Source organism: Heterocephalus glaber, unplaced genomic scaffold (genome assembly GCF_053883595.1).
Source record: "Heterocephalus glaber isolate CG9 unplaced genomic scaffold, H.glaber_assembly_v1.0 deba00001531, whole genome shotgun sequence".
NCBI lineage: Eukaryota > Metazoa > Chordata > Mammalia > Rodentia > Bathyergidae > Heterocephalus > Heterocephalus glaber.
This window is the reverse complement of record NW_028258329.1, coordinates 20,180,289-20,199,503: the sequence shown is the minus strand read 5'-3', so window position 1 is coordinate 20,199,503 and position 19,215 is coordinate 20,180,289. Positions and strand designations below refer to the sequence as shown.

The 19,215-nt window shown below is 44.1% G+C and overlaps 1 protein-coding gene across 3 annotated transcripts in view; it reads right to left on the bottom strand.

Annotated features, from left to right (window-relative positions):
- The window catches only part of Pde8a (phosphodiesterase 8A), a 173,297-nt gene that overhangs the window by 20,510 nt on the left and 133,572 nt on the right, over window positions 1–19,215 (bottom strand). For all 3 annotated transcript variants that reach the window (XM_004852844.4, XM_004852843.4, XM_013075103.3), the window contains 4 exons: window positions 11,974–12,062; window positions 9,948–9,999; window positions 9,819–9,861; window positions 4,211–4,288 (listed from right to left, as the gene is read on the bottom strand). In XM_004852844.4, coding sequence (XP_004852901.1) covers window positions 4,211–4,288; window positions 9,819–9,861; window positions 9,948–9,999; window positions 11,974–12,062 — 262 coding nt within the window. The remainder of the gene's footprint in view (window positions 1–4,210; window positions 4,289–9,818; window positions 9,862–9,947; window positions 10,000–11,973; window positions 12,063–19,215) is intronic.

The window sequence follows — 19,215 nt, the reverse complement described above, 5'->3', positions numbered from 1 at the left end:
CATGAACGCTTGCTACATTTTTCAGAGTCCTCACTTGTGCTTTTCACCATTCAGCTTAATCCAAGCTAATTAAGCACCTTAAACGAGGCAGGCGGCAGCTCTAAGGCTCTAAGAGAGTTAATTTCTGTTGTTCCTCCTGGCGGGGAGCCTGGGCCAGGCAGAGGCCTGGGTGTTGATACCCCACTATCAAGCAGTGCTGCTCACCAAAGGCCTGAAGGGCCAGAACCTGCTCCGCAGACTGATGTGTCTGCCTGATGTCACCAGAGAAGAAACTGAAGCCTGAGGACTGACAGTGTCTCTAGGAAGCCAGCCTAGGGAGCCATTAAAACTTCTTAAATCGGGCCGGCCGGGGATTTAGTTCAGTGGTTTTGCCGCCTGCTGTGCAAATCCCTGGTACCAAAAAAACCCAAAAAACCAAAACAAACAAAAAAACCTTCTTAAATCAGGTGGGGATTTAGCTCAGTGGTGCCACTGCCTGCCTCACAAGCACAAGGTCCTGAGTTCGATCCTCAGTACCAAAAAAAACCAACTTAAATCTTGGTGACTAATGTGGTAATCACCTTTATATTTTACATAATAAAGTCATTAAACCCCGAATAACCACTATTTAATCACTGTCATAGACTTATTTAAAAAACAATGAAAATGACATGCTTATAAGGGTCAAGCAACACAGATCTGTGCAACATGGTCACTATAATGCTAATAATAATGCTAATAACAATGTATTCTTGAAAACTGCTAAGAGCAGATTTTAAGTTTCTCACCATAAAAAGGAAAATAAGGATGGGAAGTAATACACATTCATTAGCTCAATTTAGTCACTTCACAATGTATGCAGATTTCAAAACATTATGTTATATATGATATAAGTTTTTTTTGGTACCGAGGATTGAACTTAGGATCTTGCACTTGCGAGGCAGGTGGTGTGGCACTACTGAACTAAATCCCCAGCCCTGATATATATAATTTTTATTTGTCAACTACAATAGATACATGGAAAATTTTTTTAAATAATTGGAAAAAATCATATTGTAAGTATGAGTTATACTGTAAGTATAATCATACTGCAAATATAATACTGTAAGTATAATCATAATACTGTATTATGTAATACTATAATCATAATACTGTAAGTATAATCATAATAGTGTAAGTATACACATATAATTATACTGTAAGTATAATCGTACTCGGGTAAGAAAAAGAATCAACAGATATAAAATTGTCATGACTATGTATACAGAGAGCCCCAAAGAATCTACTATTGTTTATCTTTTTTTTTTTTGGTACTGGGGATTGAACTTGGGACCTTGCACTTGCAAGGCAGGTGGCAGAACCACTGAGCTAAATCCCCGGCCCCTATTAATGCTTTTCTTATAGGCAATAAGTAAGTTTAACAAGGCTGAGTATAAGATCAGTATACAAAAAATCCACTATTTCTATATACTACAACAAACAACTGGAAGTTGAAATAAATACCATTACAATAGCATCAAAAGCTATCAATATATGAGAGTAAATCCAGGGCCGGGGATTTAGCTCAGTGGTTCTGCTGCCCACCTTGCAAGTTCAAGGACCCAAGTTCAATTCCCGGTACCAAAACAAAAGAAGAAGAAATCTAATAAAAGATTTATAAGATTTCTACAATGAAAATGCAAAACACTGCTGAGAGAAAACAAAGAGGTCTAAATAAATGGAGCTATAGCATCTGCAAAGTTTCAAAGGCTCAGTATTAAGATTTTTTTTTTTTGGTACCAGGGATCAAACTTGGGACCTTGTGCTTGCAAGGCAAGTGGCAGAACCACTGAGCTAGATCCCTGGCCCTGAAATGTTTTAATATTTAGATCTTTGATCCATTTTGATACTAGTTTAGTACATGGTGAAATATATGGTGGATCACACATTTTAAATGAAACATAAAACAGTAACAGTTTAGAAGAAAATATAGAAGGGTATGTTCATGACCTTGGGATGGAGAAAGATTTAAGTGACATGCAAAAAAGTACTTCAATAAAATTAAGGCCCTTTGTTCCTCAAAAAACACTGTTAAGAGAACAAATGGCATACCATGGACTAGGAAAATATATGTGCAGCTGGGCATGATGGTGCATGCTTTTAATCAACACTCAAAGAGGACTACTGGGAGTTCGAGGCCAGCCTGAACTACAGAGTGAGACCTTGTCTCAAAAGGAAAAAAATTACATACATCCAATAAATGCCCCATATCTAGAATATATAAAAAACTTACAAATAAACAAAAAATGATAACCCAATTCTAAAAATGGACAAAAGATCTTAGCACCTCACAAAGGAGGATATGTCAAAGGGCAGCAAGCATATGAAAGTTGCTCAACTGCATTAGTTGTAAGGAAAATTAAAACTGTAACCACCAGAATGGCTATGCTGGTATTTCCATACCTTAGTGATGGACAGTAATACAGCACGACCTACACTGAACTGTTTGCCTTGTACTCCTGGGCAGGACGTGAGCACTTGTGTCTATCAAAAATGATTTGTGTAAACACATGGAGCCTTACTCTGAACAGTCTCAAGTGGAAACCACACAAATGCTCATCAATAAATGAATGAGCAAATGGTATACTCAATAGGGACTACTACTGAGCAATACAAACAAAGGGATGAATTGCCTGATATACCTAGCAATGTCAGTGAAAACACTACCATGAGTGAAAGAAGCCAGTTGTGGTAGTGCATACCTGTAATCCCAGCACTCGGGAGGCTGAGGCAGGAGAATTGCTGTGAATTTGAGGCCAGCCTGTGCTACATAGGGAGTTCAAGGCCAGCCTAGAATATACAGTGAGAACCTGTCTCAAAAACCAAGGGAAAAAAGGAGCCGGGGCTTTAGCTCAGTGGTTCCGCTGCCTGGCTCACAAGTGCAATGTTTGGAGTTTGATCCTGGTACCAAAAAACAAACAAACAAATAAACAAAAACAAGGGAAAAAATAGTGAAAGATGTCTGACACAAGAGTGGATATAGGGTGACTCCAATTCCATGAAACACAAGAAGAGGCCAAATTCAATTAGGGTACAAGGAAATCATCGCTTGCCTTTGTGTGGTGAACAGTGTGTGTGTGTGTGTGTACTCTGTTGAACTGAATATCTGATATCTGAATTTTACTGTATATAAATTATAACTTTTTATAAATGAGTTTTTAAAACAACACAACAAAAGAAGAATGTTTAAAATACAGAAAGGTACAGAGGAATCCAAGGGGTTAGTGGAAGTTGCAGTGTAACTTCAGGGTAAAGCACGTGGAGACATGAGGAGATGAAACTGGGACGTGAACTGAGGTGGTTCTACTGAAGTGTCCCTGCTGGCAGTGCCCTCCCCCTGGCAGTGGGCCCAGCTCATGCCATGCACAGCCACTGTCTGAGCCTCCTGTACACCTGCCAGGGACATGAGGCAGATGTGACCTCAGCCAAGACTGCCTGGAAGAGCTGGGCTACCAACTGAGCCACAACACCAGCTCTGCATCTTTCTTATTCATTCATTTTTGGGCCGAAGAGTGCACAAAGCAGGCGGTAATGCTTGCCTCTACACTCTCTAGAAACAGTTTTGATTACATTAAAAACTAGGTCCTAGGCCGGGGATTTAGCTCAGTGGTTCTGCTGCCTGCCTCAAAAGCGCAAGGACCTGAGTTCAATCCCCGGTACCAAAAAAAAAAAAATTTGCTTAATGAGTTTCTCATTTTTCCTAAATTGAGCTCACCCCTTCCCAAAAGATGTGGCTCCCATGGAAACTGCAAGCCATGATGGAATGTGTCTTTCAAAATTACCAAATGAAGGGCCGGGGATTTAGCTCAGTGGTTTTGCCGTCTGCTGCACAAGCGCAGGGACCTGAGTTTGATTCCCGGTACAAAAAAAAAAATCTCCCCTTTGGAGAACCTACTCAGAATTACCAAATGCACTGCCCATATAATTACAGTGCATGGACTGATGACACCTGCTATTACTCTTCAGAAAATCAATACGGAAGTTGTCATTAAATGTTTCTGTTCTTTTTCCTTATTCCCCAGCTCCATTAGAAGGCCCAGAATGGAGCCTGTGGGGTGAGGGGAAGGGTCCCTAGGTCTCTCCCCTCACCAGACGTGAAGTGTGGGTGACCAGAGAGGAGAATGAGGGCGGCACAGGTCCAGCGTTCAGCCTGGACACTGTCCTACTCTCTTCTCTGGTCCTCATCACTCACCTTCATTTGCTTTTGAGGAAACAGATTTGACATCCAGCGAGCCTTTCCTTCTGTCTTTATGTTTGCCCATCTGATTATCTGTGGAAACGATTAAACAGAGATGTTAAAAACATTAGCAAAGGAAACCAAGCTAAGTATTTTTAAACCTGAAACTTAAGAAATAGAACAAGCAAAATCAGCATAGTACGGTCAGAGCCGAGGGCTTTGCACAATCCTGAGACGGGCAGTAACTGGAAGGAGGGCCCAGGGCTGCCAGGGAATTCCTCCTAGGATCCTTCCATGTATCTGAGCAAAATGGTAGAGATTTTGATCCCTCATCCATCCTTGCCCCAAGGGCAAAAAACCCACTTTATTTTTTCCACAGCATCCCAGGGAGAACAACTTCTCCATCCTAGGGTGGTATGAGGATGCTTTTGGGGCATGTTTCAAAGATAGCTGACCCTGCCTCCCCGTTTTCTGTAGAGGCTACTGCTCTCTTAGGCTCCAAACAGGCTTCCTACCCTTCCTCTGGGCACTGGCTGGGTGTCCCAACCTGCAGGTGGGCTCGGGGCAGGGTGGGCGCTCTGGCTGGCTCTCCCCAGGGTCCACTGACATCCTCACTCAGCCTCCTCCTCTCCCCGAGAACCTCATGCAGGCCCCATCTAGATGCTTTCTTTCCTGCCCTGGCTTCTAGGTAAGCTACAGCCTCCTCTCTGTGGCACTAACAGTGAATGTGTCAAGGTCAAGGCAACTTCCTTGTTACTGACTGACCAGACACAGCCAATCCTGCTTTCCAGACACTCAAGCCACAGCATCCACTCTCCTGGATCTCCACTCTTCTTCAGTCCCATACCCCTCAGTATTTCTTTTTCTTTTGGTACCAGGGATCGAACTCAGGACTTGACACTTGCCAGGCAGGTACTGTGCCACTGAGCTAAATCCCCAGCCCACTCCTCACTATTTCTTTTTTTTTTTTGGTACTGGGGATCGAACTTGGGACCTTGTGCTTGTGGGACAGGCGGTGGAACCACTGAGCTAAATCCCCAGCCCAACCCTCAGTATTTCTAAAGGTTGGTTTCTCAGGGTTCTATCCTTAGCCCTCCTTTTCTCAGTCAGCACAACTTCCTTCAAAGGTCTCATTCCTTCTGACACCTCTGATTAATTCCTGTGTGGCCATCTCGCCCTAGGCCTCTTCAAGTCCAGACCTTATCTATGGAGTGCTGGTTATCTCCAAGGGGATACTTTGTGGATATCACAAATGAACTCATTATCTGAAATAAACTTGTCTTTCTCCACATCTGCTCTTTATTCCAGGTCACTGAACAGCACTCATCTTTTTTGCTTAAGGTAGATATAGTTCATCCATAACTTGTCTCCCTTTCCCCTTCTCTCCCTCAACTGGCAAGCCAGATCCATGGATTCCCCCTCCTAGACCCCTGCTTGGCGCATCCTAGCTCAGACATTCATTCTCCTCTCTGGATGGGAAAGTTAGTCTCCACCAGCTCAGCCCCCAGCCACGCCCCTCCACCCAGCTCTAGAGGCAGCTCCCCAACACCTGGCCAAGTCTGTCCCAGCCACAGCCCGTCAGCTCATCAGTCTTTAGGGTCTAGGTCCAGCTTCTCAGTGCGGCACCAGATTCCTCTCTGCAACCATCATGAAGTCTTTAAAAGTGTCAGTTTCTCACCCTGACCTCTGCCTTGAGTGGGCACATACCTCTCCCATGCCCCCTTCCTCACCTAGCTGGCTCTGATGTCCTGTGGTGATGCAGGCACCGCATGCCTTGAGGAGCCACATCACCCCAGCAATGTGGGGCAACAGCCAAAAATCAACCACCCAAGGGCAGGGATAGTCTTCCCTGAGTGACCAGCACTAAGTAGTGGGCAGGCAATGCTAAGTAAACACATCTGCTTCAGCAAACACCTGCATGTTCCTCTGCACCTGCTCAAAATCCTCCAGTGTCTCAGACAGAAGAGTAACCTCCTGGCATTGGAGGACAGGCACATTGCGCCTGTAACAGCAGCCTTTCCTCTCTCCTCAGTCATTACTTCTCATTACCTCATGTATGCTGCATTGGGACAGCTACTTTGCTCATCCCTGGAGCAGCCTTGACACCCACTCCTTCTGCCACTGACGTGACACTGCCGCCGCTCAGACACTCCCTCCAGTGGCACCACTTCCCACCCACATGGAGTCGCAGCATCTCTCCCTTCTGAGCTCTGTACCAACTGCTATCCATGCAGCTGCCTGGTGAGACTGTGCTGTGAACTGTACACTGCTCCCACTGCTCCATTCAGCATTTACTGGGCACCTACCCTGTGCCAGGCCGAGACTGGTGAGACAGTTTGGATCTTGAACATCCCCTAAAGGCTCGTATATTAAAGGCTTGGTCCCTGGGGTGGTGGGGCCTTTAGGAGGTGGGGCTTGGTGGAAGACACTGGGACCTCAACCGCTTCCTCCCCCTCTCACTGCTCCCTGGGCGTGAGGGAGCAGTGCTGCTCCTGCCACATATGTTTCCTGTCCACGAGCCAAAGAAAGGGCCAGTCCACCATGGAGTGAAGCCCCTAAAACCACGAGCCAAACAAAACCCCTTCTCTCTATGAGTTAATTATCTTGGGAATTTTGTTAGTGACAGGAAGCTGATAAACACACCAGCATTAGGGATGTAAAGATGAATAATCCACTATCCACACACCCAGGGGATGGTCTTGTGGGGAACAAAGGCAGGGAAGGCTCTGTAGCGGTTCTGAGGTCCAGGAGGAGTCCACAGGGAGAAGTGGCAGATTTCCCTGGGGGTGGGGAGGGAGGAGGTAGCTGAGCTAGAGCTTGTAGCACGGCAAGGAGGAAGAAGGCTGTTTAGATGGAACAGGATGTGGCAAGAGAGAAGCAAAAAGCAATGCTTACCAAGGATGGGCTGTGGCAAGAGTGGAAGGAGAGGAAATAGATTTAATTTCTACTGAAACTTTTTTTTTTTGCATGGTACTGGGGATTAAACCCAGGGCTACACTGAAACTCATTAAACACATTAAACTCAGGCTACATGTGCTGAGCTACATGCTCAATCCCTTTTCATTAATTTTTTTAATGTTCATGTTGTTATTAGTTATTGTTATTATTATTTGTGTTATTGGGGATTGCACCACTGAGCTATATCCTCAGCCCTTTTTAAATTTAGAGACAGGGTGTCATTAAGTTTCTATGTTGCCCAAGGTGGGCTTGAACTTGCCATCCTCCTGACTCAGCCTCCCAGAGTACTGGACTATACATATGTGCCACCATGCCCAGACCCTATGGAAGCATTTAAAAGTGTGAAGCCAGGCCAGGCATGATGGTACACACCTGTAATCCCAGCACTCAGAAGGCTGAGGCAGGATTGCTGTGAGTTCGAGGCCAGCCTGAACTGGATAGTGAGACCCTGTCTCACAAAACCAAAAAAAAAAAGAAAGTCCAAAAGAGTGTGAACCCCAAGTCTCTCCAGCTCCATGCTTCCTGCCCTCCCTGCCCTCCTTCTCCCTGTCCCCAGCTCTGGCTCCTTCCTCTGAAGGAGGTGATCTCAAGGAACCTGCCAAGACCCCTGCACCTGTTCCTGCCATGCTCCTCCGGTGTAATCTCAGAGGTTCCACTCTCCTTTCCACCCCGGCTCCAGCTCATCAGTTCTACACCTGGGAAGTTTGCAGAGATGTCTGCATCGCTAGTTCTCACCACTCTGCAGAGCACAGGAACCACTGCCTGGACGGTGCTCAGCAGAAATTTGCACCATGGAGGAGGAGCAAATGGACAGACTTACTGTCCACTTCACATACTCCCCTCAGGCTCGAAACATCTTCCCAACTGCTCGCTTTCCTCTCCAGTTCTACATCATCAGTGCATCTGACCTCTCCTCTCTCTTTGTGTCTTCACCTAATTATTCCTGGCCAGGGTTTTCTCTCCACCCAACTGCAGCAAGACTGACCTGCTTCCTATATAAACTGTGTACAGACATAATCTAAGGGCGTCTTAGCAGCAGACACTGAGACATCCTGTGTGTGCTTCCCCTCTTCAGAAATCCTCAGACTCCACTGCCTGGAGGTGAACAACCTCATTTCCTATCTAGCATTTAAGGTGCACAACTGATCCAAACTCCTCTTTCCCTATTCACCTTTTCTACCACTCTATCCGTAATACTTGCTCTTTACAGAACATGCTCTGCACTCTCCCTCTGCTGTGCCTGTTTTTATTGCTGGAATGCTCTTCTTTCCACTCTCTTCTTCCTATCCAAATTTACCTCTCCCTGTGAGGAGCACCCCTTCCTGTGAGTCCTACAGTCCCCCCTGGGCCTTTCTCATTCCCACTGGCCACTTCTCATCACTGTGTCTGTGCATCTCTTCTCTTGGGATGGGGGTCCTGGCTGATCCTGGAGCACCGGTGAGAATTGTCCCTGGCTCTACTATAGTCATCTGGAGTCAGCCACGGTGGATGCTGCCACTTCTACATGAACACCCTTGGGCAAATTACTTAGCCAGGCAGTTTTCCTTCCTATAAAAAGGGAACTTGATCTATTTTTTTTTTTTCTGGTACTGGGGATCGAACTCAGGACCTTGAGCTTGTCAGGCAGGTGCAGTGCCACTGAGCTACATTCCCGGCCCTGGGAACTTCATCTGTTGAATCCTTACCTCCTTGGCTTACTCCAAGGTCTCAGTTAAATAAACTATATATAAACTACACATAACTTACTATAGTACCTTGTAACAGAAATACACATAGTAAATACTCTAGAATGGCTGGCACACACCTGTAATCCCAGTATTCTGGGAGGCTAAAGTGGGTGGATCTCATGTTTGAGCCCAGCCTGGGCAACTTAGTGGCTTAGCCAGATCCTGTTTCAAAATAAAAAAGGGCTGGGAATGTAGCTCAGGGTGAAGGTCCTGGGTTTAATACCCAGTACCCTCCTCCATCCCAAAAATTTCTATAATGAACAAACAAGCTTCCTGGTACAGGGGATGGAAGACAATTCCTCTCCCTAGAGGCTCTTACAGATAGCTGGCATCCCGCGCACAATGCCTAGGTATGTAGAGTGGTGCAGAGTGTCTACCAGGCACCGGATGGAGAGCCCTTTGCCATCCCTCCATCCTCCTCAGTTGTGAGACCCAGACCAGGAAGTGGCTTGCTGAAGCCATGATATGTTTGGAGGAAACAGTCCAAGGAAATGAATCTGCAGCAACACGGGTGTGGGGTAGGCACACGGTACTCAAGGCACCCTTAGGAGACATGAGATGAGGCAGGCCTGAGGGGCCCAGCTCCTCACAGGCTTCCAGGGGTGATTGTTCTTGCGAGAGTACTGTGGGTTGACACTCACCACCTGCCCCTTACAGCACAGATCAGGCTGTAAAGCAACACCACACTCAACACGCCTTCACATGAGGCATGTCCTGGAGTCCATGGTTCTTTCCCCCAGGCTGCAGCCCCTGCAGGGCACCTGCCAGAACACCCACACGCACTCAGGTCCTCTGACTCCTTGACTATCCTGGGGCTGCCATGGCGCTAGGAGCATGGGGTCCCACCATGGCACCAGATGGGCTTGTTACAGAAAGGATTTGCTTTCATTTTTTTCCTCCAAAAGTTTAACAAACACTAAGGAATAAGGGCACCATACCTGTATGAATGTCAGACTGAACACATTCAGGTATTTTCTCAGCCTAAAAATGAATGTTAAAAAGCCATTAGTTCTGATCGACAGCAAACCTCCTTGGGATGTGCCTGTCCCAGGATCCCCCCTACCTACCTTACTGTTTCCATTGCACACTCGGATAATGGACACATAGTGTCTAATTTTTCTGCAAGTAGAAAATAATGCATTATTTCTCTTTTGACTCTTTGATAGACATGTAGTTAATTTTTTATTATGAAAAGAAAATCTCTCTTTCACAATACACAAGATCCCTAGAAAGTATTTTTATTGGGGGGAGGGGCAAGGCCACTAATAAAGGAACGAGAATTCATAAACAACTTCTGTTGTCTCTGGAGAAAAGAAGTGACTTCAGTAAAACAAAACAAGAAAACAAAATCTTTCTCCAGTCATCACAACAGACAATAAAAAGTCTTATATTTTTTAAAAATTGTATTGCACACCAACCAACCAAGAGCTTTCCATTTCCTAACATGTTCTCCTTTCCACAACCCTTCATATGAGGCTTGTCCTCCAGGGCTAGTGAGCAATCTGCTCAGTCACTCATGGTCACCCAGCTGGCGCTTCGGCTCTGCTGACCAGAGGCTGCCTGGATGTCCAAACAAAATGACCGGGCTGAGCTCACACATTGCTGACTCTTCCCATTTATTTATTGTCCCTTCAGTCTTTCCACTTTCCCCCTTTGATAATCAAAGCCCTGTATGCTTACCACAAAAAAATTTGGAAAGGATATAAAAGGGCAAAGACTCAGAACAGAGAGCTCACACAGACTCGTCTGCCTGAGGCAATCGCCTACTGGCAGCAGAGCCCAGTGACAAAGCATGTGAGCAATGCTGTCAGCGTGGAGGGCTGCACCCAGTGCCACCACACACATGCCAGCCTGGGCAGGGGCCAGAACCCACAGCTCTGTAAGTCTCAGCTTCCTCCCCTGTAAAATGGAGACAAGCACAGTGCTACCCTCACAGCACTGCAGGTGGGCTGAGGTGAAGGCCAGGCGGGGAGGGACGGGCATAGGGGACAGCAGCTGCTCCTGACCACCAGCACCGTGCTTCTTCCTACTCCTCCTTTTCCCGGCTGTGATCAGACACTAGGTCTGACTTCACTTTTTGCTTTTAACATTATAATCATAAGCTTTTTATTTTTTTTTATCTTATGTGAAAATAAACTTTCATGACAAATTAAGAAAATAAGAATAGCTAATATACTATATCATTCAAAGTAGTTACTCAGAATACAAGTAAGCTTTCTTTTTATAGTCCAATTTTCTATGATTGTCATATTTTTTCCTTTTCTGGTACCTGGGATCGAACTCAGGACCTTGCACTTGCTAGGCAGGCAGAGGCACCACTGAGCTAAATCTCCAGCCCCTTGATGGTCATTTTGTTTGTTGGTTTGTTTTTGTTTTTGGTACCGGGGATCGAACTCGGGACCTTGCACTTGCGAGGCAGGCGCCAGAACCACTAAACTAAATCCGCAGCCCTTTGATGGTCATTTTTAATGGTTGGATATTTTACTGTTGGGTGTTTATAATTCATATAATTTTCCATTTCCCATATTATTTCAGTTATGTTCTGAGACATTATCTTAAATTTTTAAGCGTCTGATATATAGTGATTTCTAATCTGTACTCACATTTTACATAAGGACTTCTCTGTTAGTATTCAAAATATTTTTATCTAGTTTGATAAGCCTCATGGAAATAGTGCATGGACTATATAAAAACATTTTACATGTAGGGAGCCTACCAGTCAGCATTATCACATAGCTTAAAAAACTGACATTCTGATTTGAATATAAATACTTCAGTCTCTTGTGGATCAATGCAGCTTAAATAAGACTGTCAGAGCCAGACTGCAGCTGAAAGTAATCAAGGAAATGCCAACTGGAGGTCACCCTGTGATGGCACCTGCCTTGTCACAAGCCTTCTAAATTTCTGAAAGCACTTCTGAACTTACCTAAGTATTGACAGCAAAATTTTTTTTTTTGGTACTGGGGATCAAACTCGAGTCCTTGCGCTTGTGCAGCAGGCGGTGAAACCACTGAACTAAATCCTGGGCCCCACAGCAAAACTGTTAATAACCCAAAGATGGAATGCTGATTGAAGAGTTTCCGCCCCACTTACCCTCCCTGTCCAACAACAGGTATTATCTTCACATTTTGCTGTATATTATCTCCATTTTTCTTTTTGGCATGGTAAATGCCTTGCCACTCCTACAAATGGAATTAAGCATCATTAGTCACACTTTGTGTCAAAAACATAAAACAGCCGGGGATTTAGCTCAGTGGTTTCGCCACCTGCTGTGCAAGCGCAAGGACCCGAGTTCAATCCCCGGTACAAAAAAAAACCCATGAAACATAAGCTCAAGAACATTTTCCACTTCAGTTCTGCTTCACTTACCATTGCTAAAGCAATTAGAATTCAAAATGATCCCAATCCCAAACCCAATTTCAGGTATTCTTTCTCAACCTCCAAAATCTGTCTCTTCCTTCACTGCTGACAAAAGTCATATCTGTCAGTCTAAGTGGTCACATGTTCTCAGTGGTCATCTGTGGCAAAGGGCTGTTGGGCCAGGAAATGTTCCCTCCCGTCAGGGCCCAGGTTCGTCCCCTCCTGCCATCCCGCGCTGCAGGGGAGGAAGAGGGAGCTTGGCTTCTGCGTTCCTGTCCTCTGGGAAAGAAAAATATCAGGGCTGGGGCATGGAATGAGCCTCTGTACCTCTACAGGAAGGATAGGGATGAGCTCAGGTAGATAAAGAGAGCTGCAGCTATGTGAGTCGTGCTCTCCTGCCCAGTCAGAACCCAGCTGTTTCAGGAGGAACGTGCAGTCAGGATGAGCAGGGGTGCCTGCTCTCAGCGTGATGCTGAGAGCCAGGGACAGAGCTTAAAAGGTTCTGAATTCCTCCAATAGGTTCCCCAATCCCAAGCTATGGAACCCCTAAAGCCCACCATGGGACCCTGAACTCTTAGGGTGTTACACAATCCTCTTGACCTTCCCAACACCCTTAGGACCTACAGTTAACACCAATGGGAAGAGGACCACCAAGTGAGGGCATAGCTGAAGTCTCTTGTCCAGACCCTTACACAGGTCAGTTCTGAAAACTCTGCTTGGGGCAAGGCAATCTGCATGCCAATGTCAAAGGTATGATCTCATCTTCATGGCATAGGGAAGTGGACCTAAAAGAAGCTGGGCACTCTGCTAGAGCCTAAGGCTGATTACCGATGCTTCCAGACCTGATTCTGAAAACAATGGACCAAAAAAGTACTGTATCAAAAACAGCCAGAAATCCCACTTCTGCACTTAGCTAGAACTGGAGTGGGAGGGAGGGGCAGGCCTTGCTCAGTGCAGTCCTAAATGCAGCTCAGCCCAGGAAGAGAAGCCTGGAGCCAAAGCAGCAGGGATGGAACAGGAGCCCCAAGCAGGAAGAGCAGCTGCCCACATGGCACCTTAGGAGCAGATAGGTTGAGGGTTACTTCTAAGGTTCACTATCAAAGATAACATGGAAAATTGACTGTGGCCATGTTTGCACAACTGTGTGAACATACTAAAACTACTGCACTGTGTATTTCAAATAGGCAAATTGTATGATGTGAGAATTACTCAGTAGAGCTATTAACAAATGGGAAGAGAGAGAGAAATGTACAGGAGACCAATTCAATCAAGGTCAGCACCTGAAAATATATATATTTAGAATTTTCTTTTCTAGTCCCTTCCACATAAACTTAGGTGCCTGAGAGGTCCCAAGCCAAGAGATCACAGGCCCTACTGCCAAAGCTCCACAATCACCCAAAGGAGTGACATCATTCCACCAATGACTTGGCTTGGGTAACAGATTTGCTTCTAAGTTTTCTGGTAGCCAACGAAAACAAAAAATATTTACTTAGCATAACCATATTTACTTATCATAAAGATATTTAAAAATTCACTTACTCTAAGTTTTAGTTCGCAAGAAGAATGACAGTACTACTAGGCATGCTGCCATAAAGATTTAGATGAATAATGACATAAGCAGTTAGCAAAGCCCTGACCCATGGCAAGCGTGCAAAGAGTGGCCTGTCTCAGGCTCTCCCCAGGTGGGTGCTCCACAGCACAGCCACAGGCCTGGGCCTCCCTCCTGTTCTTCTGTCTGTACAAGTTATGTGTGCACCAAGCTCTAGTGCTGATGGAGTCCCTCTTGGCACCCAGTGTCTTCAGAACTAAATCAACCTCATCCAGCTGACCTATCCCTGTGCCAGCATGGTGCTTGCACACAGTAAACAAGCAGGGAACACTTGGGACTTTTGTTCACTGAGTGACCAAGCTCAACTACAGAATACTGACCACCAGGCTAAGGCATCCAAGCTCTCTGCTGAGAGGGACACATGATGATTTGGTAGGACCAGCCCTGCAATAATGTGGGGTGAACTGAGTGGGGTGGGAGATTCTGGGACAAGGAGACCCAACTGGATTTGGCCACCACAATTCCAAGGTGTTTGAAGAAGGCCGGAACAAGGTCAGAACAGGCAGCAGACATGCAAATGCTAGAGGGTTGACAGCCATTGTGGGTGGTGATAGATGTGATGGAGGAGATGAAAGGGCAGGAAGGAATCACAGTCACTCCAGGAATCTAAGACAAGGCAATGGTGAGAGGGTCCATGAGCACAGAGAGCTCGGGCAAGAAGAGGCACTGGATTCTAATTGTGGGGAATGAAAGGAAATCACTGCTAGACAACTGAATTTCAAGGGGACAGCAGGATGTTGAGCCAGACCTTGGAAGAGGCTGAGACAAAAACCAGGGACTTGTGAGGCATTTGCACAGCAGAGAACGATGCCTCAACAACCAATCAGCTTTCTGAGGGACCACAGTAGGGGGCAGAGGCCAGCATCCAGGTAAATCCTAAAAGAAGTACAAGGAAGCAGAGTAGGAAAGGAGGATCACAGGAACCAAGGAAGGATGAAAGGTACTGCAGCTGCGCATCACTATTATACAATGGGCATCTGACCATCTGCCATTTACCCTGTACTTAGTATAAGTAAGGGGAAAAGTAAGAAAAGGGAAAATAGGTGCAGAGGAGACTTACAGGCCACCATACCACCACTCCCAGTGCAGAAGAGGCTTCTGGGCTGCCATATCACCACTCCCAGCACAGAGGAGGGGATTCTGAGCTGCTGTACCACCACTCCCAGCGCAGAGGAGGGGGCTTTCAGGCTGCCATACCACTGCTCCCACTACAGAGGAGGCTTCTGGGCCACCATACCACCGCTTGCAGCCCAAAGGAGGTGAACCGCATGGGCACCAGCAGCACACACACACACACACACACACACACACACACACACACACAAACACACCCCCCCGGTCAAAAATGAGAAGATGCATAAACAAGTCTCAAAACTAGACTTCCAGATCACCTACAGCAACCCCAAAGAGAAATGAGATGGAACACTCTGATACTCAACCACCTGGACTCCCTGAACTGGCAACAAAAAAGGATCTGGGAAAAATGAAATCAGAAATAATTTCTCAGATAACAGCAGAGATTGTGGTCATAGTGCAAGACATGATTAATAAATCTAGAGAGGAGCTCAGGAACATGGCAGACTCCCAACACAGGAAAAAAATGGAATCCATAAAACAGATACAGACAGATTTCCAGGAGATTAAAAACTCCACTGAAAGTCTACACAACAGAATGAGCCAATGTGAGGACAGAATTTCAGATATAGAAGGTAAGATTGCAATTAGTGTCCAGGAAAAGAAAAATTGCTTTAAAATTGTAAGGGACCACGAGAAATCAATCCAGCAGCTGCTAGACAGTGCAAAGAAGAATAGCATAAGACTGATCAGAGTCAATGAAGAAACAGGAGAGAGTGCAGATGACATAAAAAAAAAAACTGTTCACAGAAGTGATGGCAGGAAACTTCCCAAGCAGGGGAAAAGAACTTCACATACAGATAAGTGAGGCGTATAGGACTCCAAATAGCCTTGATCAAAAAAAATCTACACATGGGCATATAATTGTTAAGATTCCAGGAACCCAACAGAAGAACAAAGTTCTACAAGCAGTGAGAGAAAAGAAACAAATCACATACAAAGGAAAGCCCATCAGAATCACAGTAGACTTCTTAATGCAAACACTCAAGGCAAGAAGAGCTTGGAGTGATGTATTCCAAGCCCTAAAGGGAAACAGCTTCCAATCCAGATTGATGTACCCTGCAAAATTATCTTTCAAAATTGATGGAGAAATAAGATACTTTCATGACAAAGAGCACCTTAGGAACTTGGTGAATACCAAACCAGCACTCGAAAAAATTTTAGACAATATCCTAGGTAAAGAAAATGAGGATCATAACCTCGGGAAGCAAAGGAGAATGAATCCATTGGGCGCGACAAGAAATTAAACACAAAGGGGGAGAATCCAACAAACAGAAAAAGTCATGACAATGATAAGTCAATAGATATCAGTTATAACCATCAATGTTAATGGTCTCAATTCACCAATCAAAAGAAATAGACTGGCAGAATGGGTCAAGAAACAAGATCCAATAATATGCTGCATACAAGAAACACACTTAATTAAAAAAGAAACTCATAGACTGAAAGTTAAAGGGTGGAAAACAATACTCCATGTGACAGGAACCTCAAAAAAAGCAGAAGTAGCTTACCTCTTTACAGATCAAGTGGATTTCAAACCAACACTAATTAAGAGAGACAAAGAAGGACTCTACATCCTTGTAAAGGGAATAATCCAAGAGGAAGAGATGACAATCATAAATATATATGCATCAAACACTAGTGCGCCCAACTATATAAAACAAATACTAATGGACATGAAAAGTCATATATGCACTAATACAATGGTAGTGGGGGACCTCAATATCCCACTGTCACAAATACATAGATCAACTAGACAAAAAATAAGTAATGAAATACTAGAACTCAATCAAACTCTTGAACAAACAAACTTAAAAGATGTTTACAGAGTGTTCTACCCCACAAAATCAGAATACACATTCTTTTCAGCTGCACACAGGTCGTTCCAAAACAGACCACATACTCGCTTATAGAACATGTTTAAGTAAGTGCAAAGGAATTGAAGTTATCCCCTGTATATTATAAGACCATAGTGTAATGAAATTGGAGATCCACAGCAAAAGAAACCTCAAGAATTTCATAAACACATGGAAATAGAACAACATACTTCTGAATAACCAATGGGTCACAGAGGAAATTAAGAAATCAGACAGTTCCTTCAATTAAATGACAATGACAAGGGCTGGGGATTTAGCTCCGTGGTTTTGCCACCTGCTGCGCAAGCTCAAGGACCCAAGTTCGATCCTCAGGACCACAAAAAAACCAACAACAACAACAAAAAATGACAATGACAATACAACATATCAGAATGTATAGGACACAATGAAAGCAGCCTTACGAGGGAAATTTATACCAGTGAATACTCATATTAGGAAAACAGAGCGAGCCCAATGAAACAACCTGATGCTGAACCTCAAGCTTCTAGAAAAAGAAGACCAGGACAAACCCAAAGCTCATACAAGGGAGGAAATTATAAAGGTTAGAGCAGAAATCAATTCAATGGAAACGAAGAGAATGATACAAAAGAATCAATGAAGCCAAGAGTTGGTTCTTCAAAAGAGTAAACAAAATTGATAAACCCTTAGACAACCTTATCAGAAAAAGTAAAGAAAAGGCCCAAATCCATGCAATTAGGAATGAAAAGGGTGAAATTACAAAGAACCCGGCAGAAATCTAGAGGATCATCAATAACTACTTCAAGACCCTATAAGCCAATAAGATGGAAAACACAGAAGAAATGAACAGATTCCTAGATACATATGAATTACCAAATTTGAACGAAGAAGACCTAAAAATTCTAAACAACCCAGTATCAATCAATGAAATTGAAAATGTAATTAAAAACTTACCAACTAAGAAAAGCCCAGGTCCTGATGGCTTCACTGCTGATTTCTATAAGACATTTAAAGAGGAACTGCTGCCATTACTGTTTAAACTCTTCAATGAAATTGAAAGGGAAGCAATACTCCCAAATTCATTCCTGGAAGCAAGCATCACCTTGATCCCCAAAGCAGAGAAAGACCCAACTGAAAAAGAGAACTATAGGTCAATCTCACTAATGAACATAGATGCAAAAATCCTTAATAAGATACTGGCAAACAGAATGCAGAAGATCATCAAGATCATACACCCTGATCAAGTGGGATTCATCCCAGGGATGCAGGGATGGTTCAACATACACAAATCAATCAATGTAATACACTATATCAATAGAGCCAAGGACAAAAACCATATGATCATCTCAATAGATGCAGAAAAAGCATTTGACAAAATCCAACATGCATTTATGGTAAAAACCCTACAAAAAATTGGAATAGACGGTCTCTACCTCAATCTGATAAAAGCCATCTATGAAAAACCAACAGCCAATATCATACTAAATGGTCAAAAACTGAAATCCTTCACACTAAAATCAGGAACAAGACAAGGATGTCCACTATCACCACTCCTGTTCAATATACTTCTGGAAACATTAGCCATGGCAATTAGACAAGAGAAAGAAATAAAAGGAATAAGTATAAGAAATGAAGGGCCGGAGATTTAGCTCAGTGGCTCCACCACCTGCCTCACAAGCTGAGGACCTGGGTTCGATCCCCAGTACCAAAAAAAAAAAGGAACTGAAGAAGTCAAATTGTCATTATTTGCAGATGACATGATACTCTATACAGAAGACCCCAAGAACTCCACCAAAAGTCTTCTAGACTTAATAACCAAATTCAGTAAAGTAGCTGGATACAAGGTCAACACACAAAAATCAATAGCTTTTCTGTACACGAACAATAGACTCACTGAGGGAGAAATAGGGCAAACAATTCCTTTCACAATAGCATCCAAAAAACTGAAATACCTACGAATCAACCTAACAAAAGAAAGCAAAGACTTCTTCTCTAAAAACTACAGCACTCTGAAAAGAGAGATTGAAGATATTGGAAAATGGAAAGACATCCCTTGCTCCTGAGCAGGAAGAATCAACATAGTGAAAATGGCCATACCTCCAAAACTGTTATAGATTCAATGCAATCCCAATTGAAATCCCAGCAGCATACTTCATAGACCTTGAGAAAAAAATCCAAAAATTCATTTGGAACAAGAAGAGACCCAGAATAGCAAAAGCAATTCTAGCCAACAGAGACATGGCTGGGGTTATCACAATCCCCAACCTGCAACTATACTACAAAGCTACTGTGATAAAAACAGCATGGTACTGGCAAAGAAATAGCTGAGGACCACTGGAACAGATTAGAAGATGCAGAAACAACTCCAGACACACTCAGCCATCTCATCTTCGACAA